A 26,081-nucleotide genomic window follows, 5' to 3' on the forward strand; every position below is an offset into this window, starting at 1 on the left:
GTGAGGAGACCATAGGAAAAGACAGGAGGGGCACAGCCAGTGGGGCAGGCTCTGGCGTAGCAGCCTCCCCAGCAGTGTGGGAGCAGCTTGGGCAGGGGTCTGTGCTTCGCTCACTGCTGTCCCTCAAGTTGGGAGTGGATGTACGGCCCTGTCATAAGGACTATCACAACTCTTTGTTTTTTCTCTCCAGTTTGGAGTTGAGGTACAGCCCTGCCAGAAGGCTATCACAGCTCTTGTTTTTTTCTCTCCTTCCCTTTCACCTGATTGATTAAGCCAGAAATTAATTGATCTATGGTAAATAATTGAATAAAGCTTAAATTGTATATTCAGTATTATGTATTGAAATTCTTATTGTATCAAGTTACTTATGTTTCCATTCAGAGATTCTGGATTTGACTTGTTAAAGAAGTTCATTATACTTGTATGTTCATTGTAGTTGCTTAAACTATTAAAGTTGTTAACAAAATTGGTGATCTCTTTTATCATTTCAGAATTTATGTTTTTCCATTTTGTATTCAGTGTTTAGGTAATATTCTTTACCTTTTGAATTTATATTGTCCATTTTAGAAGTATTAGTGGATTTTTAAGTTTAGGGATATTAAGTCAAGTAACCCATGCATACTTAACTAGGCTTCCCACACTCTAAAAAAGGCCACGTGGCTTAGTGATTACGAGCATTGTCTCTGGGGTCTGGAAGACTAGGGGTCATATTCCAGCAGGTCCACTTTCTCGAGTGGTACTGTTGGTGTGGCAGCTGCTGGCCACATGGGGCTGTTAAGCACTTGCAGTGTGGCTGGTGTAACTGACTGAATTTCAAATTGTTGATAATTTTAGTTAATTTAGGTCTAGGTAGCTGTGTAATCAGTGGCTGCCATACTGGGCCTCACAGTCTGAGATGACTTAACTTTTCTGTGTCCCAAATTTCCTGTCTGTACAGATGAGATCATACTCAAGTTACCTTTTGTGGTAGTTATGAGAATAAACAAAATAATATATTTAGGGAGTCTAACACTGTGTCTAGAACAGAATATGTCCGTGAAAAATGGTAGTTATAATGACTATTATTTATTTAATAAGCTGGAATTACTTTCCTTTTGAGCATTAATTTAAACCTGTTTATTTTTATTCTTCCCTTTCAGGATTAATTTATTTTTGGAAATCAAGTGCAATATTAAAAGGAAAACAAACCACACTACATTATTGGAAGCCATTTCTGCTAATTATATTACATTTTAAAATTTATGGTTTGATTTGAATGCTATCATGGGAGGAGCTGTGAGTGCTGGGGAAGATAATGATGACTTAATTGATAACTTAAAAGAAGCTCAGTATATCCGCACTGAAAGAGTGGAGCAAGCCTTCAGAGCGATTGATCGCGGAGATTACTATTTGGAAGGCTACCGAGACAATGCTTACAAAGACCTAGCCTGGAAGCATGGCAACATACACTTGTCAGCACCTTGCATTTATTCTGAAGTTATGGAAGCATTGAAACTTCAACCAGGATTGTCTTTTCTTAACCTGGGAAGTGGAACCGGATATTTAAGTACAATGGTGGGCTTAATTTTAGGTAATTTTATTTTTGTAAAATTCTATTTTAAAAAGTAAGCTGAGATTATGTTACTGTTTATGATATATATATATATATATAATAGGGTTTGTAACTTTGTATACAGTATATGTTTGAATGTATACAGTCAAAGTAGTTACCTTCTTTCCTTAAGTGTGGAAACATGAGGTTGTAGTAGTAATCCTTTCCTGGTTTTAGCCCTGACCCTGATAGTTAGCTTCTGCATCTGATCCCAGACTTTAAAAGTTCTTGGAACTGTTTTCAACCCATCAAACAGTTGGCAGGCGGGAAACTCTGGAGTGTCATGCAATCTACTTCAGTTAAATGCTCCGACCGCTTGGGTAGTTGATGGTTATCGGGGTCCCACTGTTTAGGGAATGGTTCTGTTTCTGTGGGGACAAAGGAGGATGTGGGATGTAGAGCAGTTGGCAGTGTTGGGGCAAAGTGGTGGGTTGGGGAAGAAAGAGGAGGTGTCTGTGTCATTAAGTTTTCAGCTTCCTTATTGAATGCCTCTCCTGTCAGGCATCCTCTCCTGACAGGATGATCGAAAGGGTCAAATACCTCTGCCATCACCAAGCTTAGGGGTGCTTGCTGCGAGGGCTAGGCATTGTGTAGAGCACTTGACATACAGCAACTCGTGTCGTGTTCTAATGATCCTGAGAAGTAGGTATTATCACGATTCCCGTGTATGTAGGTGAGTAAATGGAGGCACAGAGGCTGAATTAACTCGCCTGAGGCCACGTGACTAGGAGATGAGCTCCAGGAGACTGAGAATGAGGATGACAAAGCCTGCATGGAGGAGATCTCCTGTCAGGCATGATGTTAGGTGGGGGACGAACAAGCATGAATTTTCCTAAGCCACTTGGAATTCACTGTTTGCTAGGCAGTAGAGCATTAGGCCTTTGTGTTCACAGACTTTGGGGTGGAGGGACATAGAAGATGAGCAGTTATTGTATGTGCTGCAATTGAGGTGTGTGCCCAGGTTAGAGGGATGTGGTTGAAAGCTCCAAGTGAAAGAGTCCTGGAAGGATTTTAGTAGCCATGTGTCCTCTAGTGGGCACCCTATGCCCCAGTGTGCTGGGATAGCCCTAGTTTTTCTTGGCATCCTAGCATCAGTGTTAATGATGTCCTTTCTTTCTCTGAGTGTCTTAGTTTGGACAGTAAGTTATGTAGTCACACTGTATGACTCGAAGCATCGTTTTTAGACCTGTAATTCCCCTTTCTACACACTGGCTGGCTCCACACTTTCTCTTCAAGCTGTGGAACCTGTAGTCAAACAAACAAAAAAAAGTGACGTTATTAATTTTTGCCAAGAGGAGTTCCCGTTGTGGCTCAGCAGTTAATGAACCCAACTAGCATCCATGAGGATGCAGGTTTGATCCCTGGCCTCACTCAGTGGGTTAAGGATCTGGCATTGCTGTGAGCTGTGGTATAAGTCGAAGACATGGCTTGGATCCCACATGGCTGTGGCTGTGGCGTAGGCTGGCAGCTGTAGCTCTGATTGGACCCCTAGCTGGTGAACCTCTGTATTGCTGCGGATGAGGCCCTAAAAAAAAAAATAATAATAATAATTTTTGCCAAGAAAGAAATTTAGTGGCTCACATTTTAATTTGATGCTCTTGCACCTCCTGAGATGGGACTTTCTCAGCAGGTTGGGAATCCCAGAAATCTGTCACTTCTATCAGAGAGCCTCTTTGGAAAGGGAATCTTGGGGATTTGAGACAGTCTCCAAAGCAAAGGACCATAGCGGAGGGAGCAGGGAGCACCTCTTTCCAGGCAGGAGTTGCCTTCCTTGACCCAGTGCTTTTCTCGAGCAGCTGCGTCTCCTTAAGCTTCGAGTCCAGGTCTCACACCTATCTGGTCAGACACAGATCACTTGTCCTGTTTTCACTTCTCCAGCCAGTCACCTGGCTTCTGCTGAGGGAGGTTAGTTTAGCCAGGGCCTAATGAGGGGAGGGGGCGTCGTCATTAGCAGTCTCACTGGCAGTGGGGTCACCCTCTTAAACTCCATTTCTTAGTCTCTGTCCCCATGAAATTAGATTCCTGGGCCAGGTGCGTTTGTAGGCCAGCCGACCACAGACTTGATTGTGTCTTGACTGCTTGCTTCCCCATTCTCAGCGGGAAGCTGGGGAAACAGACTGGTGTGAATGACCTACAGTGATGACACCCTCTGTTACCAGGCTCCAGGGAGTCACGGGTCTTCAGTCACATGTGTGACTGCAGTGACTCACGTCATTTTAGGATTTGCCTGTGTGGTCCTGCAGTTGAGGCCAAGATGTAATTCTTCTCATTTTGTTGGGAAACATTAATTTGATGAGAAGGATCAAATAACATTTTTAAAAAGGAAAGGCAGAAAGAGCAGAGTGTGTAAAAAGCTGTGATTACAGCTAATAAATCTTGAAGCTCTCCAGCTTTTGGGGAAGCTTACTCTTTTCTCTCCTGTTCCCCTTTTTTGGTTTGTGTTTCTTGAGCATTTAATTAAATCAAGAAGGGGAAGACGCATCCGTAAAAGTCACTTACAAGTAGGTCCAAAGAAAGAGGCTGATGTGTTCCTTTTGATTATCTGAGTGTGGTGCGTGGGGCTTTGCTCCAGTGCTTCCCAGTGACTTTTAACAGAAGCTCTTTTCCTTATCAAGGCACTCTAACCCCATGGCCCAGCCCTCCAGTCACAGTCACGGCATGGGGTGACAGGTGCTCCCCAAGGCACTGGCTTTCATCTGAGGACACACTCCATAGAAGCTGTAGGAGTCCAGGCTGAGGCAGAGAGGGTAGGATGTCTCTTGAGGACTGTGAGGAGTCCTCACCACTGCTGAGGAACCCCTGCCAAGGGTGGGCTGCTGCCTTGAGAACAATTGTTCAGTAAGGGAAGCAGGTTCAGCCTCACTTCAGCAAATTTCTTGTGATTAAAGTGCACTTGAAGCTGTTTCTCTCTCTCTTTCTCTCTCTCTCTCTCTTTTTTTTTTTCAGCATATGGAGTTCTCAGGCTAGGGGTCAAATCTGAGCTGCAGCTGCTGGCCTACACCACAACTACAGCAAAGCCAGATCCGAGCTGTGTCTGCGAGCTACACCACAGCTCACAGCAACACTGGATCCTTAACCCACTGAGTGAGGCCAGGGATTGAACTCGAAACCTCATGATTCCTAGTTGGATTCGTTTCCACTGTGCCATGAAGCTGTTACTCTTAGGTGGAATTTATTTTTGCCCCAAATCTAGACAATGGATCGCTCCAGGTTCTAATATGTCTCATTTCAGACAGCTTGTCCAGTTTTCAATTGAAGATATTCTTCTTGTTCCACTTACTTCTGCTTAAGAGTCTTCCTAGAGCTAAGGATATTCACGGAGAATCTAGTCCTTAATTGACCCTTGTTTCAGTGCTGTCTTCTGTCCAGGGAATCTTGCTGAAAAATAGGGAGCAGGAAAAGAAGTCTCTTAGATCCTCATTATAGCAGAACTGTCAGAGTTCCCTTCGTGGTGCAGCAGTTAACGAACCGGACAAGGATCCATGAGGATGCAGGTTCGATCCCTGGCCTTGCTCAGTGGGTTAAGGATTCAGCAGTGAGCTGTGATGTAGGTCTCAGATGTGGCTCTGATCTGTGTTGCTCTGGCTGTGGTGTAGTCCAGCAGTTGTAGCTTCAATTCAACCCCTATGCCGTGGGTGTGGCCCTAAAAAGCAAGTAAATAAATAAATAGCAGAACTGTGAAGCAAGTTATTCTGATAATGTTTCTGATTCATGTGGGGATGGTTCTCCCGCATTCTGATCCCTTTTGCTTAGGGATTCATTCCCATTTCCTTATATAACCCATACTATAAAATTTAGAGGTTTCTTACAAAACCTACAAGGTTCCTCCAGCTTAATGACTTTTAGTCTCTTGCCCTAGATCCTGAGTTAGTGGGCTTGTCTGTGGAGACACTGCTGGAATCATCCAGCACTGTGTAGGCCACTGCCTTAGCGCTACAGCACCTGTTCCTCAGGTCAGACAGTGGAGAGGTTTGTGTGCGTCAAGGAGAACCTGCTGCCAACATCTCTAAATGCCTTTAGCTGCCCTGCGGTCCAGAGGGCTGGTCAGGCTGCGTGTGGCCATCATGTTTGGTCTCTGTTCTTTCGTGTACTTAATTAATTCAGCTCCACTTGTATTGCATTTGACCTCGGACACTCGGGTTTCTCTCTCACTTAGCCCTCTTCCTCCCTTTGATGAGGTATAACATACTACAAAGTCCATCCATTTGAGCTGTGCAAGTCAGTTTTAGTCTGTTTTCAGAGCCGTGCGGATATTACCATGCTCCAATTCAAGAACGCTTCCATCACCCTGGACAGCTCCCCTATGCCCAGCTGACCCACTCCCTATCCCTTCCCCAGCGCCCAGCAGCTGCTTCTGTACTTTCTGTACACTTCGTATACGTGGAGTCCTGTACTCTGTGACCTTTTGTGTATGGCTTCTTTCTCTGAGCATTGTGTTTTCAAGGTTCATTCACGCTGTAGAATATGTCAGTATCCCATCTCTTTTGGTGGTGAGTAGTAGTCCACTGTGTAGGGACTACATTTTGTTTGTCCTTTCAACTTGATGGCTATTTTGAATGATGCTAATATGAGCATCCACATAAAAATCTTGGTGGAGACATCCATTTTCATTTCTCTTGGGTGGATTCCTAGGAGTGAAATTGCTGGGCTGTGTGGTAGGTTTATTTTTAAAAATTTTTTTTGGTCCCCACCTGCAGCATATGGAAGTTCCCAGGCTAGGCTAAAGGTTGAATTGGAGCTGTAGCTGCTGGCTGACACCACAGCCGTAGCAATGCCAGATCTGAGCTGCGTCCTCATGGACACTAGTCAGGTTCGTTAACACTGAGCCATGACAGGAACTCCAGGTTTATATTTAACTTTGTAAGAAATTGAGAGTTCCCTGGTGGCTCAGCAGATATCCAACGTTATTGCTGTGGGTTTGTTTACTGCTGTAGCATGGGTTTAATCCCTTCCCTGGAAACTTCTGCATACCACAGGTGCAGCCAAAAAGAAAGAAATTGACACATTTTCTAGAGTGGCTGTACCATTTTCTGTTTCCACCAATAATGTATGAAGTTCTGGTTTCTTCACATCCTCACTGATGCCCCCCCCCCCTTTTTTTTAATGGCTGTCTTAGTAGGTATGTATCTCCCCCCCACCTCAAATGGCTGCACCCATGGCATTTTGAAGTTCCTGGGCCAGGGATTGAATCTGAGCTGCAGCTGTGGTCTGCGCCATAGCTGATGGCAGCACTGGATCCTTAACCCACTGTGCCACAGTGTCAAGTCCTATGTCTTGTTTTAACGTGCACTTTTGTAGTGACTAGCAACATGGAACATCTGTTCTTGTACTTTTTGGTCATTTTTCCATCTTTGGGGAAATTATTCAGATCTTTTCTCCAGTTTTTAAATTAAGTTGTTGGTGTTCTTATTCTTGAGTTGTAAGTTTTCATTATATGGTTTAGATACAAGTCCTCTATCAGAAATGATTTTCAAGTATCTTTTCATATCCTTTAAAGACATCTCTTTTAGAAAACTCTTGGCTCACTCCAGGCCCGGAAATGAGGGAGGTTCACAGTGGCCTTCTGCCCCTCTCCAGCCTGTCTTTGGTGAGACAACAGATTGTGTAGGTTTCCAGGGCTAAGGTAGATTTTCTTCTCTGCATTAAACCAAACCTCAGTTTTCCCTCTGTCTTTCTACTTTGCCCCTGCTCCCCCCCCTTTAAAAGGAATTAAAAAGGCTGTTCTTGGTATGTGCTTTATTTTGAGCTCTGAGCAAATCTGTTCTGAAAGGAACTCTTTGATTTAGTCTACTAACATTTTGGGAAATTGATAAAGCTCCTTGCTGTTACAGTTTAAACTTCTTAATCCTTGTTAGGCCTTTGTGCATCTTTTCCTCTGCGCATACACCCTGTACTGAGTTGCCACTGGTATTCTCTATCTTAGGGTTTCCCCCTCTTTTTTGGTTGTGGAATGGAAATTGTTACTGATAGCCATGTCCTTCATGGCTGCTACCTTGGAAAGTTAATCCCCAGGTGATTTTGTGTATATGGATATTACTGCTGATAATTACACGGCAACAAATAGGAAATAATAAAAAAAAAAGTCAAATATTAGAAAACAGTACAAGTTTTAGAAAATTTACAAAGTTTTCATAGTAACTTCTGGTTATATTTCCTTATAGTCTTTGGAAGTTGAAAGGGTAGTTCCCTCAGTGCTGTGAAAAGTCAGTTAGTTCTCTTCACATCTTGAGTTTTTACCTTCAGCTTAACTCTCCCCAACCTAGATATCCATGATCCAGAAACAGTTGAACCATTGCAAATGCACCTACTTGCTATAGTTTATTTTATTTTATTTTTTGCCTTTTCTAGGGCCACTCCTGCGGCATATGGAGGTTCCCAGGCTAGGGGTCTAATCGGAGCTGTAGCCGCTGGCCTACGCCACAGCCACAGCAGTGCAGGATCTGAGCCGAGTCTGTGACCTACACCACAGCTCGCTGCTGAATCCTTAACCCACTGAGCAAGGCCAGGAATCGAACCAGCAACCTCATGGTTCCTAGTCAGATTCGTTAACCACTGCGCCATGACGGGAACTCCTACTTGCTATACTTTATTTGTAACCCTCGTATCAGTACTCATCACTGCAGCACATGTGCGACAGGTGAATGGGGTGGGTTCCTCTGTGGCCTAGTCCCAGCTGGGGTGGGATGAGGGGCAGTTCTGCCTCCTGGTTTCAGCATCTTAGGGTGGTGGCCAGGGCATGGAGATGGCAGTGAAGCAGCTCAAGCAGCTTGGGCTCTGGGGCCATTTGTCTCTTAGCACTCAAGCTCATTTTCTCTTGTAAAATAAAGAAAACAGACTTATTATCTATTTGAGGTATGTTTATATGTACATATTTCCCCTAGTAGCAGGGGAAAACTACTTAAAAACTAAGTGTTTTCTGGACTTTATAGAACATAAACCACCACAAATAATAATTATTGACTGTATACTTCAGAAAACCACTAAACCTTTCTGAATTCGTGTCTCTGTGTAAAATTATGTGTGAGTCTCTGGCCCGCGGTGACTCACTGTGGAGCTGACGCCCTCAGACTGGGCTCTCCTCTTCGTCTTTCCTGGGCTGAGCTGGCTGCTGGACCGAGTGCCCAGGTGAGAGGCTCACCTGGTGGGCTGGTGAGCTGGGCTGCTTGGCCTGCTGCTCCTGGAAGCTGCCTCCTCGTTCTCTCTGGGGGTGCTCCTGTGAGTCAGCCTGTCAACTGCCCTACACCTTTGTTCGGCCTGTGAAGGTTCTTTCCCTGGATTTCAGTTCTCTGCCTTGGCTTTATATATACATTATCTCTCCTTTTATGTCAGCTTCTCTGGCTTTAACCTGTGGCGAAGGATGGCTGTTCCTTCTGTCTTGAGGTAACCCCCTTATGCAGAGGATTCACAGGTGTCCAGCAGCCAAGCTCTGCAGAGCTCTGGACACTCTTCATCTTCCAAGCTGGCTGACAAACTAGCTATTTAATTATGTGATGCTTATTGCATATCTCTTGATTCCAAAAGTTCAGCCTGTTTCAGCTCAGGTTATCCTTCCTTACCCCAGCCCACACAAGACAGTGGGGTCAGGTTGGCTTGTTCCTCCTATGTTTCCATTTTAGTAAAAGCTACTCTTTTCTACAAAAACTACCCAAGGCAAAAACCTGAACATCAGTTTCCCTTCTCTTCTCTCTTTCTAGCTGTATTTTGTGCAATAGGTACTATATTCACAGGGTTAAGAAGCCCAAAAGAAAAAGCATACTTTGAAAGATTTTCTTTCCCTCCCTCTCCTGCACTTTGCTTGACTCCCCACTTGAAGAACAATGCATGGAGCGCTGGAGACGCCTCCTCCTGCGTAGTACTCATGTGGTGTTCATCTGGTTGATAGTTGCTTTGAACTCAGAAGAATATTCCTAGGTACATAAAGGAAAATATGTATTGCATTTTAGAAGATTTCTAGCAAACAGCTAAAATTAATAAGTTTATTTTGAATGGAATGTACTTACCTATAAGATTTTACTTCTTAGAATGCTTCATTCTATGATAAAATAGGTTAGACACATGATTTTTTTTGTCAGTATACTTAAGACATGAAAAATAAACATTTTTATGCTTTGTATATATCATTTACCTCAGTCTTCCTTGTGAACCTTTTCAACTTGGAGTCACTGATACATTTCTGCGCTTTATCATTCTTTCAGAAAGTATTTGTTATACCCACCCAGCCTTGTGCCAGCAGCACAGAAGGCACATCCCGTACCCTTGAAACTGTGCACGTCATTTTTGAACTAGCAGTAGACGCATGGGGGCCATTTTATTGGTTGTTCTTCATTTATTTCAGCAAATATTTATTGTTTATGTGAATTGGTCATTACACTGGCCCCCATGTCAGTGAAGCATATGGAGTAGCTTCAGGTGCTTCAAAAGGAAATACACAGCACAATGAAAGAGCTGATGAAATGGCTTCTGCAAGAGACGACTGCTGTTAAAGAGTTTGGTCTAAGTTCTAAAGCTGTTTTTTTCTTTCTTTTTTTAGTGTTGCACTTGTGGCATATGAAAATTCCCAGGCTAGAGGTCGAAATCAGAGTTACAGCTGCCAGCCTACACCACAGCCACAGGAACTTGGGATCCACGCCATGTCTGCAACCTACACTACAGCTCACGACAACGCCAGATCCTTAACCCATTGAGCAAGGCCAGGGATCGAACCTGCATTCTCATGGATACTAGTCGGATTTGTTTCCACTGAACTTCCTAAAGCTGTTTAAAATAACTTTTAAACTATGGTTTCTGTTATGCTGTGGTTGAGCACATTTTTCCACCTTACTGAATTTGCTTTGGTAATTCCTGTGTAGATGTGTGAGATAGAGTTGTAAATTGCTCTGGCCACGTTAGACGTGGATTATCCACCTGCTGGGTGGAAATATAAAGGAACTGATAATGACATCTGTTCTTGATATTTTGATGTTTTAGACATATAATTTACTTAGGGCCTTGGGTCTATTCTCTGTTAATGTTTAAATCAACACTTTCAGATTTCATGTAAACATATTCCTAAAATGCAAGTGTGATAAAACAGCTCTTGTATTCATAAACTGAGAGAAGCCTGAGGGACTGGAACTTTCTGATAAATTCTAAGACTTGCTTCACAAGGCCTTTCCCAAACCTAGAGAGCAGAGAACAAGTCACCGGTCTTAGGTATGTCCAGCTAGCTAAAGAATTTTAAGCAAACATGGCAAGGTTCAGTAAATGTTTAACAGTTTTGCCTTTTGTTAACATTCTTTTTAAAGTGTAATATAATAAGATGGAGAAACCATTAGAAAGTAATTAGAGTATAAAAAGTCTAATGCATTAGATCGATTCTCTTAGTTACTGATTAGTCTTTTTTTTTTTCTTTCTTTTTTAAAGGGCTGCACCCAAGGCATATGGAGGATCTCAGGCTAGGGGTCCAATCAGAACTACAGCTGCCGGCCTACACCATAGCTCACGGCAACGCCGGATCCTCAATCTCCTGAGCGAGGGGAGGAATCAGACGTTCAATCTCATGGTTCCTAGTCAGTTTTGTTTCTGCTGCACCATGACGGGAACTCCAGATAATCTTTTGCTGATTCATTTTTTTCTCCCTATTATCTGCCTTTGTACTATTTTATGTCTTTGCCCTATACCTCAGGGTGCTGAGGGAAAGAAAGAATGAAACCTATTCTTGTCTGCTTTTTACCTGTTACTCTCTCTGAATTCTTATAAAGTTACTTATGAATCTTCCAGAAATGGCTTATCTTACACAACTAAAATTAGTGATAAAATATCATAACTTATTTAAAGGTGCTTTTATGTATACAGTTGGTCCTCTGTATCTGTGGGTTCTGTGTCTGTGGATTCATCCAACCATGCATCATGATTTTGGAAGAAAAAAAATCGAGCAGGTTCCAAAATCCAGCAAAACTTGAATTTGTCAAATGTGGCTGCTATATACGTAGTGTTTACATTGTATCTGCAACTATACACACAGCATTATGTTGTACCTGTGGCTATTTACATAGCATTTACATTGTGTCCACAACTATATATGTAGTATCTATAACTACCCACATAGTACGTGCATTGTGTCTACAACTATACACACAGCATTTACATTGTGTCTACAAGTATACAACAGCATTTATCTTGTATTCGGTATTAGTAGTAGTCAGGATGACCAGGGGAGGAGGTACAGATGTGCAGGATACATGCACATACTACTTCCGTTTATACAAGAGGCTGTGCATCCGTGGGGTTGTATTTGAACCCCCACTCCCACATATTGAAGAATGACTATGTTTTAATTCTCACCGAGAAACTTAAGCAAGTTTCACAGAAACCCACAACTGATTCAACTACTCCCTCTTGTGGTGAATATTTAGTTTTATCCCAGTGCTTTTATTTGTAGTTATTAACTTCTTTTTTTGGTCTTTTTGGGGCTGTACCCACAACATACAGAGGTTCCCAGGCTAGAGGTCTAATCAGAGCTGTGTCTGTGACCTACATTGCAGCTCACAGCAACACCGGATCCTTAACCCACTGAGCAAGGCCAGGTATGGAACCTGCATCCTCATGGTTCTTAGATTTGTTTTCCCTGAGCCACAAAGGGAACTCCCATTGTTAACTCTTGATAGCATTTTACCAAGGAGGACATAGATTGGACTATGTCAGCAAGATTTGAACCTCGATTAGGTTGGGCAGAGCAGTACTTAGGAGGGTGTGGTCAGTGGGCTCAACCCCAGCCTACAGTAGGGTCATCTGTCACCTGGGCTGCACCCTGAGGAGGTCCCTCCCTCTACTTGTGTACAGTTTCCATCAAGTTAAATTTAATCTACTTGTAAACTTGATTTTAAAATTCCCTGGGTACTGTAATATGCAGTGAGGGTAGGGAGCCTCTTAGGGGTTGTGGTTTTGCTTCTGCAATTAACCAGTTCTGTATTCAAGGAGAGGGCACTTTTATAAATTTCTAACGCTCTGTACCCATCTTGTACTTCATGGTGTGTGAAGGACTTTACATAATTTACAAGAATTTCCCACAGACCCGTTTCATACGGTAGGAAAGGGTTCACGGATAAGTGACTGGTCTGATTATATAGCTGTTAGCATGAGCCAGGATTAGAAGCTAAGGCCCTGGCCTTAAATCCACTGTATTTGTCACCACCCTACAGTATTTTGGTCTCAGATGGATCTTGACTTAGTTTGTCCTTAGAGCTCCTCTCCTTCTGTATTTTTTATGAAGTACTTCTTGCTTGTGCTGTGTTCTGTGGTTTAGCTTTCCACACAGTATTGAAGGCACCCAGTGTCCTGGGCTCTGTGCAGCTCTCAGGCTCCCAGTCAGTACAGGCAGCCTTCCTCTGCACACCACTTGTGGTCACTTTCCTGGCGCTTCAGAGAGGGGAGAGGAGTGCTGGGTGTCACATGGGCTCAGCAGAGATGTAGATAAGAAATGTAGGTATTGATTGGCACTTGATAACCTACCTAATGATCGTTGACCTGTATGTATAAGCTCTGATTATTGACTAACTGGAAATGATAGAATCAACTACCTCTAAAGAAAAGCAAATCTCTGGATTTTATTATTATATGGAATTTTATTTTATTTGTCATTGCTCCTAATAAATAGGCTTTTGCCAGCCTTAAAACTCATTTGTGGAGTTCCCGTTGTGTCTCAGTGGTCAACAAACCAGACTAGTTCCATCCCTGGCCCCACCTCAGTGGGTTAATAATCTGGCGTTGCCATGAGCTGTGATGTAGGTTGCAGACATGGCTGTAGTATAGGCCAGCAGCTACAGCTCTGATTCAGCTCCTAGCCTGGGAACTTCCACATGCTGTAGGCGCGGCCCTAAAAAGACCAAAAAAAAAAAAACAAAAAAAACAAAAACAAAAACAAAAAACCCGCAAAAAAACCACCTCATTTCTAATCTTACATAGGATACCTAGATTTTTCTACTAATTGTATTTGTTATAATAAACTTTTGACTTCTATATAATTTTGTTTTCTCGCTAATATTTAGCTGTTAAATATAATGACCAACTGTAATAGCTTGATTTTTAAAAATCTGTATGATGAAAAGCTTTTATTATTTCATAGAATAATCTCTTCAGGCACATACAAAATAATCGGAGTCTATTTAGTAGTCACATTCAGGCTTCGTCTGTTAGATGGTGTTAGGAAGTCTCAGCTCCTTTTGGATGCCGTTTCTGGTTTTTCCAGTGACAGCTTGTGACATTTTGCTAGAATTGTCTTATTATTTATTTTTTAAAAATTCCTTTTGACTAGCTAATTTTTTGGTTAAGAAAGTTACACATGCTTATGTTAAGACACACTTTGGACAGAAAGGTTGTAATGGTGAAAATGTTTTCTTCCCACCCCAGACCTCTTGGTCTCCTTCCTTGGAAGCAGCTGTGTGTACTTTTTAAATTTTCCGTATTTAATTTTTTCTTCTATTTAATGCAGGTGTCAAATGAGTTGTAGTGAAGAGCTCCAAACTCTGTTTTTATCATATGCTTTCTGTGTTCTAGTTGTATATCATTTCCTAAATAAATGAGATGTTGATCAAGTTGCCATTTAAGTTCTATCTTCTATTAATGCATTCTTCTTGATTATTTTCAGTATATTGATTGCTCTTCAGTTTATTAATGATAATTAAGGACATTATCTCCATGTTATTTTTTATATTTTTTTGTCTTTTTAGGGTCGCACCTGTGGCATATGGAGGTTCTCAGGCTAGGGGTCTGATCGGAGCCGTAGCTGCCAAGCCTATGCCAGAGCCACAGCAATGCCAGTTCTGGGCCACGTCTTCGACCTACGCCTCAGCTCACGGCAACACTGGATCCTTAACCCACTGAGCAAGGCCAGGGATCGAATCCACAACCTCTTGGTTCCTAGTTGAATTTGTTAACCACTGAGCCACGTTGGGAATTCCCAACTGCCTTTTTATTTAGTCTTTTTATCTGAATACATTTTTCAAGTACAATCAGTTTATTTTAAAAAATACTAATCACATGCAATAGAAATATAGTAGGTTAAAGCATTATCTTTATCTGCTTTTGGCTTGATCTTCATTTTGGTTTAATTTTTATAGTTAGGTAGTTCCTAGATTATATACAAACCAGTATTTTCATGTGTTCCCTGTACATTCAAGAACGTCGATTGAGGGCCGTGATTTTTTTTGTTAGAAAGTTTTTAGAGGTTGGTAGAACTTGGTATAAGTTGTATTTTTAATAGCATTCATGAAAAGTAGAGGGCACATCCAATTAAGTTGTTCCTAAGATACATACCAGTTATAGAAAATCTCTCTCTCTCACACACACAGACATACACACAGTTTTTCCTGGGAGACCAATCTCACAGTAAGACAAAAATAGAAGGAAAATGTAGAGTGGAAAATCTGACTGACTCAGTTTCAGAAGTTTGAGAGGAATGAGATAACTAGATAAGGTAGTGTGTTACTGTCACGTGGTCTTGGCCGGCACGATACACAGTAGCCATAGGAAACGGGAGTCCTGTTGGGCATGTACTTGGCCAGTACCACGGTGGGAAAAGGAGCCGTCCCAGGATCATCTCCCCTCTTCCTCATTCCTGGAATGTTGCTCATCTTGCCTTGTGCACAGAGAAGTAGAAAGTGTGAAGTTGGCTGGACAGGAGAGTAAAACCAGTTGTGCCTGGTCATCACACTCCGCTGGACAGTTGGAGCTCCAAAAGGCAGAGGAGGGCTCAGCCCTGAGGAGTTTGGCATTTTCTGGGGAGTGGGGTGCTGTGAGAGATTTATATCATAACCTATGTCAGCCTATGGTTTAAGACATTTTACAACTACTAAATAATACATGAAAATATAGTAGTAGATAACTTAAACTTGAGATAGAAGAGTGATTATTTCTTTGGCAGTATTGTGCTGGCAGGTAAGTTACACCCTTGGGAGAACATTTTTTTTAAAAAGCAATGTGAGTAGGTTTCCATGTAGCTTTTAAAATCTGTGGCTAGCAGATATTCATATATTTCAAGCCTTCTTTAAATGCTCCTGTGATAGATAATTAAAAGAGCTCTGTAAAGACATACTTAACATTTTTTTTATAAATGGTACTGCTACAATTGCAGGTCCTTTTGGAATAAATCATGGGATTGAGCTTCATTCAGATGTGGTGGAATATGCCAAGGAGAAACTGGAGAGCTTCATCAAAAATAGTGATAGCTTTGATAAGTAAGTATTCCCACCCGTAGTTTTGCTTTGAAAGCCCTTGATAAGTGCATACATGTGACATGTCTGTTCCTCACTACTGTTTGTTCATTGATGCTGAATCATGCAATTGAATACACAAATCAGTGTGGTGTACAATTAGAGAAAAAATTGAGTAGAAAATTTATTCTCTTGTAATTTTTACTCTGTAAGTATATGGTAAATTAATAAATGAAGTAGCTTCTGTGTTTTAATCATGTGCTGCTGTCACTTTATTAGTGGGGCAGTGTTTGTTCATTAAACATTACTCAGGTACCTTTTCTTAAGATGGTATGTAAAGATTGGCATTAGAATACTTTTGGGGAGCTTTTTGTACCTTTGGGATAATAATTTAATAGTTTGCCCTCTTTATTTGTAGCATAAGGGTGATACCTGTTAGCATGCAGAAGATTTTCTTAAAGACATTCAGTTACTTAGTAATAGATCCAGAGGAAGTTATCATAGAAATATATGGGTATGTCCTGTGAGGGCCATGCTGGAGAAGTTTGTTTATAAAACCATTGTTTGGAACTCATTCTTTCCCTTAGAAGAAATACCTGCACAGGCTTTGGTCCTTGAGCTGGCAGGGACGTCCGTTGGGTACATAATGTCCCTAAAATTCAGCAGTGATAATACCGTGGAGGAGGGGCTTCTGCTAAAGGCTGTGAACTCTTGTCAAACTGTGGAAGGTTTGGAAGGCATGTTCCTTTCTCAACTAGTCTTTTCAGAGAGAGAAAAGTTTAAAAAGGGCAGTAATCAAGCTTAGAACTTAGTCACTTTATCTATTGACATTTCAGTGTTGAACCATCCTGAGTTTTGGCTCAGTTTGTTGGGTGTGGGCCTCCCTCACGCATCTCTGGCCTGGCCTCGGAGTGAGGAACAGGGTTGGGGGGTGGTTGGGAGGGATAAGGGGTGGTGGTGGGGGCATGGATTCCAGCTTTTCTTTTTTTTCTTTTTTTTTTTTTCTTTTTAGGGCTGCACTCGGCATGTGGAAGTCCCCAGCCTTGGGGTTGAATAGGAGCTACAGCCACCATCCTACACCACAGCTACAGCAACGTGGGATCCAAGCTACATCTGTGACCTACACCACAGCTCACAGCAACACCAGATCCTTAACCCACTGAGCCCGAATCCTCATGGATCCTAGTCAGGTTTCGTCACCACTGCACCCCAGCAGGAACTCTGCTGAGGCCTTTTTCTAGAGTCAGTGCCAAGAAGGAAGCAGGAAGGGCCTGGGTTCCTCCCCTCTCTCCCCCTTCTCTGCCCTTTAGCCGCTTCCCTGGCCCCTTTCTTTCCGGCCTCTCTTCGTGGCCAATATGTTTGTGTTCTCAGCAAGTGGACCTGGTGGGTGGGAGAGCAGAACACTGAGCTACAGCCGAGAGAAAGTGAAGTCCCGTGTCTGCCTGCGTGCGTGTGACTGGGTGTTACACACCTCAGCTAGGCCGGGGGAGTTGGATGTTCTCAGCTTTATTTTGTTCTAGAATCAACTCAGTGGATTTGAGCAGCCTGTGTGCTGAACAGCATCCTTGGTCTTATTTGTGCTGTCCTTATAAGTCACTAACATTTATTTTACATTTTTAATGATTTTTCAAATGCTTACTGTGTTGGTTCATATTGTTTTCAAGAATAACATGCTATTTGACAGAAATGAAATAATTTTAGTTAAGAGAAAATTGGGATTCAGTTGTAGTATCCTTTTGTGTCTTCATCATTTGTCTTATGGTGTGTTATGGTAAGTGCTTAAGGTGTGGGTTGAATATTTCTTATGCTGTTTATCAGAATTTTGGAGTTTTGTGGAATTTATTGAATTGCTGTTTTTAAGTATTTTGATATTGAAACAATGTACACATAAGACCTTTTATATACAATTAACTTAGAAAATTTGAAAGTAATATCGGTAAGAGCAAATGTTTAAGGTCTACTTTAAGAACTATTATGTATTAGATAATAATACATATCATATTTTAACGCAAAGATATAGATGATTAGTTTTGAATCATTAATCAGGCAGAACAAGTTCAAGGAAGAACTTTGAATCATTGAGCATCTCTCTCTTTTTTGGGGGGGGGAGACTTCACTTGCTGCCTGTGGAAGTTCCTGAGCCAGGTATCGGACCCCCGCCACAGCAGTGACCTCGGCATTTTTATGTTATTTGGTTTGGGCGATAGAAATGATAAAGTGGTTTTCTTCCTACCTTTCTTGTGTTTCATTGATTTCTTTGCCATTTTTCTAGGTGTTTGTGGATGATATTTCCAGTTTTTTAAATTTTTTAAAAATTTTTTTTGCTTTTTAGGGCCACACCTGCAGCATGTGGAGATTCATTTGCAGGCTAGGAGTCACATCAGTGCTACAGCTGCCAACCTAGGCCACAGCCACAACACCGCCAGATTCCCTACCTACTGGGCTAGGGCAGGGATGGAACCCGTGTCCTCATGGATACTAGTCGGATTCCTTTCAGTTGTGCCACAAAAGGAACTCCTAGTTTGAGTTTTTAAATTTGAAAAACTCGCTATGTAAAGTGATTTTTAAAAAATCCATTCCTAAGCAGTTTTATTATATTTAATTGTGCACAGGTCATCAAAATGTATATTTTAATTAATAAAATACAAAGTAACTCAGGAAAATAAATTTTTGTTATTTGTGTATTCTTTAGCAGACTATCCATGATTATGTGAGGACAGCTGAAACCTAATGCTTTTCCAATATTATTTATCTTTTGGGTTGGATCTGTTTTATCAGTTCCTTTTTCACAACTATTGTCATGTCGCTCGTGACTTAAACTTTATCTTTAAAGTTCTCTTGGAGTTCCCATCATGGCACAGTGGAAACGAATCCGACTAGGAACCATGAGGTTTTGGGTGTGATCCCTGGCCTCACTCCGTGGGTTAAGGATCTGGCGTTGCTGTGAGCTGCGGTGTAGGTCACAGACGTGACTCGGATCTGGTGTGGCTGTGGCTGTGGTATAGGCCTGCAGCTGTAGCTCTGATTCGACCCCTAGCCTGGGAACCTCCATATGCCGAGGGTGCAGCCCAAAAAAGCAAATAAATAAATAAAATTCCCTTAAATATATACATTTATCTATTGGAGGTCATAGTGAACTCCCAGATAGGGTAGATGGGAAAAGATTTTGTAAACCACTCCACATTAGAATATATAATGTAAAGTGACCTTTTAAAAACAAAACAAATGTATGTTTTTTGTGTGTACTTTATAAAGCAGGCTTGGTTCCTGAGTCTTGAAAGTACTGTTTCTCCTTTCAGAAGGAATATCCTTATTATAATGTGTGTGTTTTTAAACTTTGTTTCTATGCCTTAGTTTTATATCCGTGAATGTAAAATTTTGGAGAGGCCTCTTTGACTTTACGGTACTTGGAAATGGGCGGGAGTGGGGAGTTCTTGGGTGGGGCTCGTCCCTTTGCCTGCGGTGTTCCTGGTCACTGACATTCCCTCATAAAACTGACACGGATTCCAAGGGCTCTTAAAACACCTGCATTCTTCTTAGGGAAAGGACCAGAGAGGGAGTGTTTCAGGCCCCTTGGGCTCAGTGGTCCCTGGTGCAGCTGCCCTGCTCTGCCTGTGAGTGCAGATGCAGCCTTGGACAGCCCTGCAGGCGTGGGCATGGGTTCCATTGGCACTTCACTGAAAGAAGCGCATGCAGCTGCATGGGCCCACTGTCCAGTTTGCCGGCCCTGTTCTGCTCTGTGCTTCTCTCAGACCCTGCAGAACATCTTTATCTTAGCCCACTTAGATAGAAGCAAGTCTTTGAGCCTAGGGTTTAAAAAGGCCCCTGGTGTCTGGCTTTCCTGAGGGAAGAAGTGTGGGGATGGTCACGTCACATGAGTCAGTATTTGTGTGTGTATGGTGAGCAGGATCACCTCTCTGGCTGTGTTTCTTTGGAAGAGTAAGTCCGTCAGAGGAGCCTGAATTGTAAAGCTTTACCCTGTAGATACTTGGCAAGTAAGTTGGTAATTGGCATAGCAGTTAATTATGGTTTCATTTATATACCTCTCTCATATGTGCACATGTGCAGGCAGTGGACTTGGCTCCCTAGAGCCCCTGCTTTGGAGCTCGCCATTCCCCTGGGAGACAGTACCTCTGGCTCCTCTCCCCTTCGAGCACTTCCCTGATTTTGGAAATCCTCTGCTGTCAACTAGCCACATGAGTGCAGTGTGATCTGATTCACTGAAGATTTAATTCTGTTTGAAAGTGGCGGTCATTCTGTATAGTTGTGGTATAAATGAGTCATGATGTGAGTACTGAAAACAGTAGTGAAATGATAAAAAATAATAGCAGTTAGTATGTTCTTAAGTACTCTGTACAGTCTGTGTGCCTTATCCCGTCCCCAAGGCATTGTTGGTGCCTGAGTGTCCCACATGGGGAACTGAGGATAGGACAGGTCATGACTTGTCTAGGCCAGTCTTTTTGTTTAGTTTTGGCCTAGCTGTGATGGTGTAGAAACTGACTTATTCTAATATATCTTTCCAGCAGTAAGCTGTACCAGTGAATTACAGGCTAGCAACTTAGCCTCAGATATAAAGGTTGAAGCTGCACTTTTATTTCCATCATTTATTTTTTCACATTAGGATTTAAGGAGTGCTATTAACGTATATTTAATCATGATAGAATTTTTATTACAAAGCACACCTACCCTGTTCATTAATGAGACTCACCTATGGTGTGAAGGGCTGTTGGGGGTGGAGAGGAGTAGGAGAGGCAGTGTGTTCCCCAAATTCAGTTGAGGTATAAGTTCTTTTTTTATTTTTTTTTATTTTTAGGGCTGCACCTGCAGCATATGGAAGATGCCGGGCTACGGGTCCAATTGGAGCTGTAGCCACTGGCCTACACTGCAGCCACTGCAACGTGGGATCTGAGCTGTGTCTTTGACCTATATCACAGCTCATGGCAATGCCGGATCCTTAACCCACTGAGCGAGGCCAGGGATGGAACCCGAGTCATCATGGATACTAGTCAGGTTTGTTAACTACTGAGCCACGCTGGGAACTCCAGTTATAAATTTTATTTTATTTAATTAATTAATTAATTAATTAATTTGTCTTTTTGCCTTTTCTAGGGCCTCTTCCTGTGGCATATGGAGGTTCCCAGGCTAGGGGTCTAATTGGAGCTGTAGCCACTGACCTACACCAGGGGCACAGCAACACAGGATCTGAGCCGCGTCTGCAACCTACACCACAGCTCATGGCAACGCCGGATCCTTAACCCACTGAGCAAGGCCAGGGATCAAATCCTCAACCTCATGGTTCCTAGTGGGATTCGTTAACCACTGTGCCACGATGGGAACTCCAGTTATAAATTTTAAATAGATTCAGAGTTAGTGTAGTTGTTTGTATTTTAGAAGATTTAATTACTTTATGCAATGTCTAGTATTCTAATTTTAATTATAGGCTTATTTTCACATAATTCAGTTTGTGTTGGAGAAAGTTAGATGATATTTTATAAGAAGTTTTTGTTGAAATATATGAAGGCTAACTTTTATATGAGGTACTATCACATTTTCTGTAAACTGTTTAGAGATTGTTTTTGGTTCTATGGAGTTTTCTAAAGCCCTACTCAATGAAAAAAACCCTGTATTTACTCTTAACACTTTCTTTTAAATAATATTTGAATTATTCTAAGATGAGTTTGATGCAGGTGGAAGGGAAAACACTTGAAAAGGTAAAAGTCTTTGTTTTTTTGATTTTTAAAAATTCACCAGCTTAATTTTTGAGTTTTGAGTTTTGAATGGTATAATTTGGAGATGAAGAGATTAACAGTTCCCTGAGTTTTCTTCCCAATGGAAAGTTGCGAAGTTTTGTTTTAATGAAATTGTCATAGCTGTTATAGCTCAAAATGTATGTTTTGACAAAAGTGTTTTAAGAAAAAGGAGTGTGATTCATTTGGCAGGTGGTTTTGGATGGGGTAGGTTCTTTCCTATGTCCTTGAGAACCTCTGCCTGTTGAAATAGCGGTCTGGGATGTCAGTGACATCACCCTGTGGCACGTGAGAAACTAGGGGTGTAGGTTTTGAGCCCCAGCGTCAATGGTGTATTGAAGGGGAATGTTGTTTTTTCTACTCTCAGTCAGCTCCTAGACCTAGACTATCCGTCTAAGAGGGAAGCTGCAGGGCAAGGCTAGGTCACCCTGATCTCCCAGCAGCTTATCAAAAGAATTTTATGGGCAAGTTGGCAAAGGCCCTGCTCTGGACGAAATCATCTGTGCATCTCAAGATGAAGATAATCCAACATGCACATGAAAGAAAACCACTGCCGAGGTAAGCGATTGGAATCCTGGTGTTATTTTGGCCAGGTGTTCCTGTTTGTAAGCCAAGATATCTCTTCTCTCTATTTTTCTCCCAAAGGGTTTCCGGTGTACATTTTAGTACAAGTATGTCAAATAATTTTCCCTCTCTATGTAAGACTCTAAAAGGCTATTCAATTTTCAGGTTAAATCACTAAATGATTATAAGTCTAAAGTAAATGAATTTGTAGTTATTTCAGAGCTGTTTTAATTATTATTTTTGGTATATAGATAATCTACATTGTTAGGAATGGGAAGAGTAGTTTAGTGTGGTTTAGGAGTGTGAAGCATCTCTTTATGGGGAATTTTGTTTTCGAAATTGTTTTCAAAGAATAAAAATGATTGCTGCTTTTCATGTTACTAACAGACATAAGATTTTAATGATTTTAATGACCTTCCCTAAATCAAGTATGAAAATTAGGGAGAGAACACCAGAACCTTATTTTTAGGAGTCAAATTATAACCACATAGGAAATATCGTTTTGGTAGGCCATTTGCTTTTTCTGTTGTTGTTTTGTTTGTTTTTGATTTTTCTTTTTTCTTTTTCCCTTCTCAGGTTTCATTTGTTGATTTTTTTGATGTGAAAAGGTGGAATTTGGATTTTATCTTTCACTATTTTTAAAACCTAGATTTTTATGTGTAAATGTACAAATAATGTAGCACTGTTTTATGATAAACTGAAGACTGGTTAGTTTATTACTGCAGTCTTCTGGATTACACAGAATTGTGTTTGTGGTGTAAAATATGTCTTTTGCTTACGAGAGGTGCAGCTTCCAGAATGTAGTTGAAGCTGAAGGAAGAGAATGTTTTCTTTCCCTCTTTACACTGGAAGAATTAGTAGCAGTTGTAATTTACCCTGATCATGTGGTAGCCACCATCCATGTCTCAAATCATTTAGTTCTTCATACATACTTGAGCACATTCATAAACATTTGCCTGAAAAGTTTTGGTATGAATTTATTTACATGTTATGCTATTATAAAAATAAACTATAATTTCAGTATCAGAATACAAAATATCTAAGTAAGATTCTCAACTTTGCCTAGTCAGAAATACTAAAGCCCATCTCTGCATTCTTTGTTAGGAAAGAAAATCCATAACCCTTTTGTATATTTTTATTTATTTGTTTTTATTTTTGTCTTTTCAGGGCCACATCCACAGCATATGGAGGTTCCCAGGCTAGGGGTCGAATCAGAGTTACAGCTGCCAACCTACACCATAGCCATAGCAATGCAGGATCCGAGCCACGTCTGTGACCTACACCACAGCTCACAGCAATGCTGGATCCTTAACCCACTGAGTGAGGCCAGGGATCAAACTTGCAACCTCATGGTTCCTAGTTGGATTCGTTTCCAGTGCACCATGACAGGAACTCCCAGTTTGTTAATTTTTAAAATAGTGTTATAAGTACAGGCATGTTTTCTTTACTGACATGAAGGATTCGTGTATCATTAGTGGAAATGTGAAGCCATAGTTATCAGGGTAATAAACAGTCCCCAGTGGAACTCATTCTCTGGTGACATATTTTTATAACTAGAAAATCAGTAGTGTTTCAGCTTTTTTAATAATGTGTTTGATATACGAGTTCTCTCCTATGTTCTAGATATTTTAGTAACCATATTTAAAAAATCTTACACTTCTCTCCCCAATACTTATGTCTTTGAAGTACTACCTTTTTATATCCAGAAATAGTCTAGTCCTTTGGAATGTTGTCTCAAGTTCAATTAAACTTTCAAATCTGAGTATTCTGGTAAAGGAAATTAATTTGGTATGTTTAAACAAAAGTATAAGACCCTCATAAGCATTTGCTAGAAATGTATGTTCCAGTGGAGGATTAAAGTGGTGGAATAGAAGGACTGGAGCTCAACTCCTCTCCTAAAAACAACAAAATTCACAACTAAAAGCTGAGCAATACCACCCAAATGGACCGGAAACCTTAAAAAAGATACCCTACTCCAGAACAAAAAGAGAAGCCACATCAAGAGGCAGGAGGGGCGATTTTGCAATACAAACAACCCCATACCTCCCAGGTGGGAAGCTCCACAGACTGAAAACTAACTGGTTCACAGAGACTCACCTACAGGAGTGAGAGTTCTGAGCCCCACATCAAACCCTCACATGCGGGGATCCGGCATTGGGAGAAAGAGCCCCTGGAGCATCTGGCATTGAAGGCCAGTGGGGCTTGTGCGCAGGAGCTCCACGGGACTGTGGGAAATGAAGACCCCATTCTTAAAAGGCGCACACAGACTTTCACGTGCACTGGTCCCAGGGCAGAGCAAGGTCTCCATAGGAATCTGGGTCAAACCTGACTGCAGTTCTTGGAGGACATCCTGGGAAAGCAGGGGTGAATGTGGCTTGTTGTGAGGGAGAGACCTTGAAGGCAAAGCTCTCGGGAATATTCAGCAGCTGCTTTTGGAGGTGGCCAATTTGGGAAAATCTGGCCCCACCTGTCAGCCAGCCGCTGAGAAGCCCCAGGGCAAACAACAATCCAGGTGGGATCACAGCCCCACCCCTCAGTAAATGGTTACCTAAAGACCCCTCAGGCACACAGCTGCCTCTAATCCCATCCAGAGACTAAGCCCCACCCAACAGAGGGAATAGAATTTGCTCCACCTACCAGGGGGCAGGCATCAGACCCTCCCATCAGGAAGCCTACAGCAAGCCCCCATACAGACTCAGCCACAAGGGGGGCAGTCATCAGAAGTAAGAGAGGCTACAACCCTATTATCTGTAAAAAGGTCACCACACCAAAAACCTATGAAAATGAAGAAACAGAGAACTATAACTCAGATGAGGGAGAAAGAAAAAACCCCAGAAAATCAGCTAAGTGAGGAGATTCTCAGCATCCAGGAAAAAGACTTTAGATTGTTGATGCTGAAGATGATGCAAGACATTGGAAATAAACTGGAGGCAAAAATGGATAACTTCCAGGAAACACTGACCAAAGAGATACAAGATATAAAACTTAAACAAGAAGAGATGCAAAATACAATAACTGAAATAAAAAATTCACTAGAAGCAGCTAACAGCAGAATATAGGAGGCAGAAGAACAAATAAGTGAGGTGGAGGACAGACTAGTGGAAATTATGGATGCAGAACAGGAAAGAGAAAGAAGATTGAAAAAATGAAGAGAGTCTCAGAGAACTCTGGGACAATGTTAAACGCACCAACATCCGTATTATAGGGGTGCCAGAAGGAGAAGAGAGAGAGAAGGCAACAGAAAAAATATTCCAAGAGATAATAGCCGAAAATTTCCCTAACATGGGAAAGGAACCACTCACTCAAATCCAGGAAGCACAACGAGTACCCATATAAAATAAACCTAAGGAGGAATACCCCGAGACACATATTAATCAAACTAACCAAAATTAAAGACAAAGAGAAAATCTTGAAAGCAGCTAGGGAAAAGAAACAAGTAACATACAAGGGAACCCCAATAAGGTTATTGGCAGATTTTTCAGCTGAAACTCTGTAGGCCAGAAGGGAGTGGCATGATATACTTAACGTGATGAAAGGAAAAAACCTCCAACCAAGATTACTTTACCCAGCAAGGCTCTCATTCAGAACTGAAGGAGAAAGCAAAACCTTCACAGATAAGCAAAAGTTGAGAGACTTCAGCAACACTAAACCAGCCTTACAACAAATACTAAGGGAACTTCTCTAGGCAGAAAATCAAAGATGGCAACAGGAAACAAAAATTCTACAATGACAAGGCTCACCAGTAAAGGTATATATATATATAGTAAAGATACGAAATCATCCATGCACAATTATACCACCAAAGTCAGAAATCATGAGAAGAGGTGGGTGCAAACACAGGACACTGGAGATGAACTTGTAATTAAGAGAACAACAACTTAAAACAATCTCGTATACATATAGAGTCATATCAAAACTTCAGAATAACTGCAAACCAAAAATCTACAATTGATACACAAACAAGGAGTCTCTGAAGAAGAAATGTATCTC

General features: G+C 41.6%; 1 protein-coding gene across 9 annotated transcripts in view; it reads left to right on the forward strand.

The window, feature by feature from the left end:
• The window catches only part of PCMTD1 (protein-L-isoaspartate (D-aspartate) O-methyltransferase domain containing 1), a 63,766-nt gene that overhangs the window by 24,472 nt on the left and 13,213 nt on the right, over nucleotides 1-26,081 (forward strand). For 4 of the 9 annotated variants that reach the window (XM_085022410.1, XM_021089411.2, XM_085022408.1 and 1 more), the window contains 2 exons: nucleotides 1,140-1,570; nucleotides 15,702-15,804. In XM_085022410.1, coding sequence (XP_084878536.1) covers nucleotides 1,264-1,570; nucleotides 15,702-15,804 — 410 coding nt within the window. In that variant the 5' untranslated portion in view covers nucleotides 1,140-1,263. Of the gene's footprint in view, nucleotides 1-190; nucleotides 295-1,139; nucleotides 1,571-15,701; nucleotides 15,805-17,103; nucleotides 17,552-21,894; nucleotides 22,086-26,081 lie in introns of those variants that run through there. The other 5 variants (XM_085022411.1, XM_085022409.1, XM_013988075.3 and 2 more) reach the window with 4 other exon arrangements.

The sequence above is a fragment of the Sus scrofa genome, chromosome 4 (genome assembly GCF_054392235.1).
Source record: "Sus scrofa isolate SSC_HxYL_T2T_F1_AM1 chromosome 4, Sscrofa_HxYL_maternal_Yorkshire_Landrace_v2.0, whole genome shotgun sequence".
NCBI lineage: Eukaryota > Metazoa > Chordata > Mammalia > Artiodactyla > Suidae > Sus > Sus scrofa.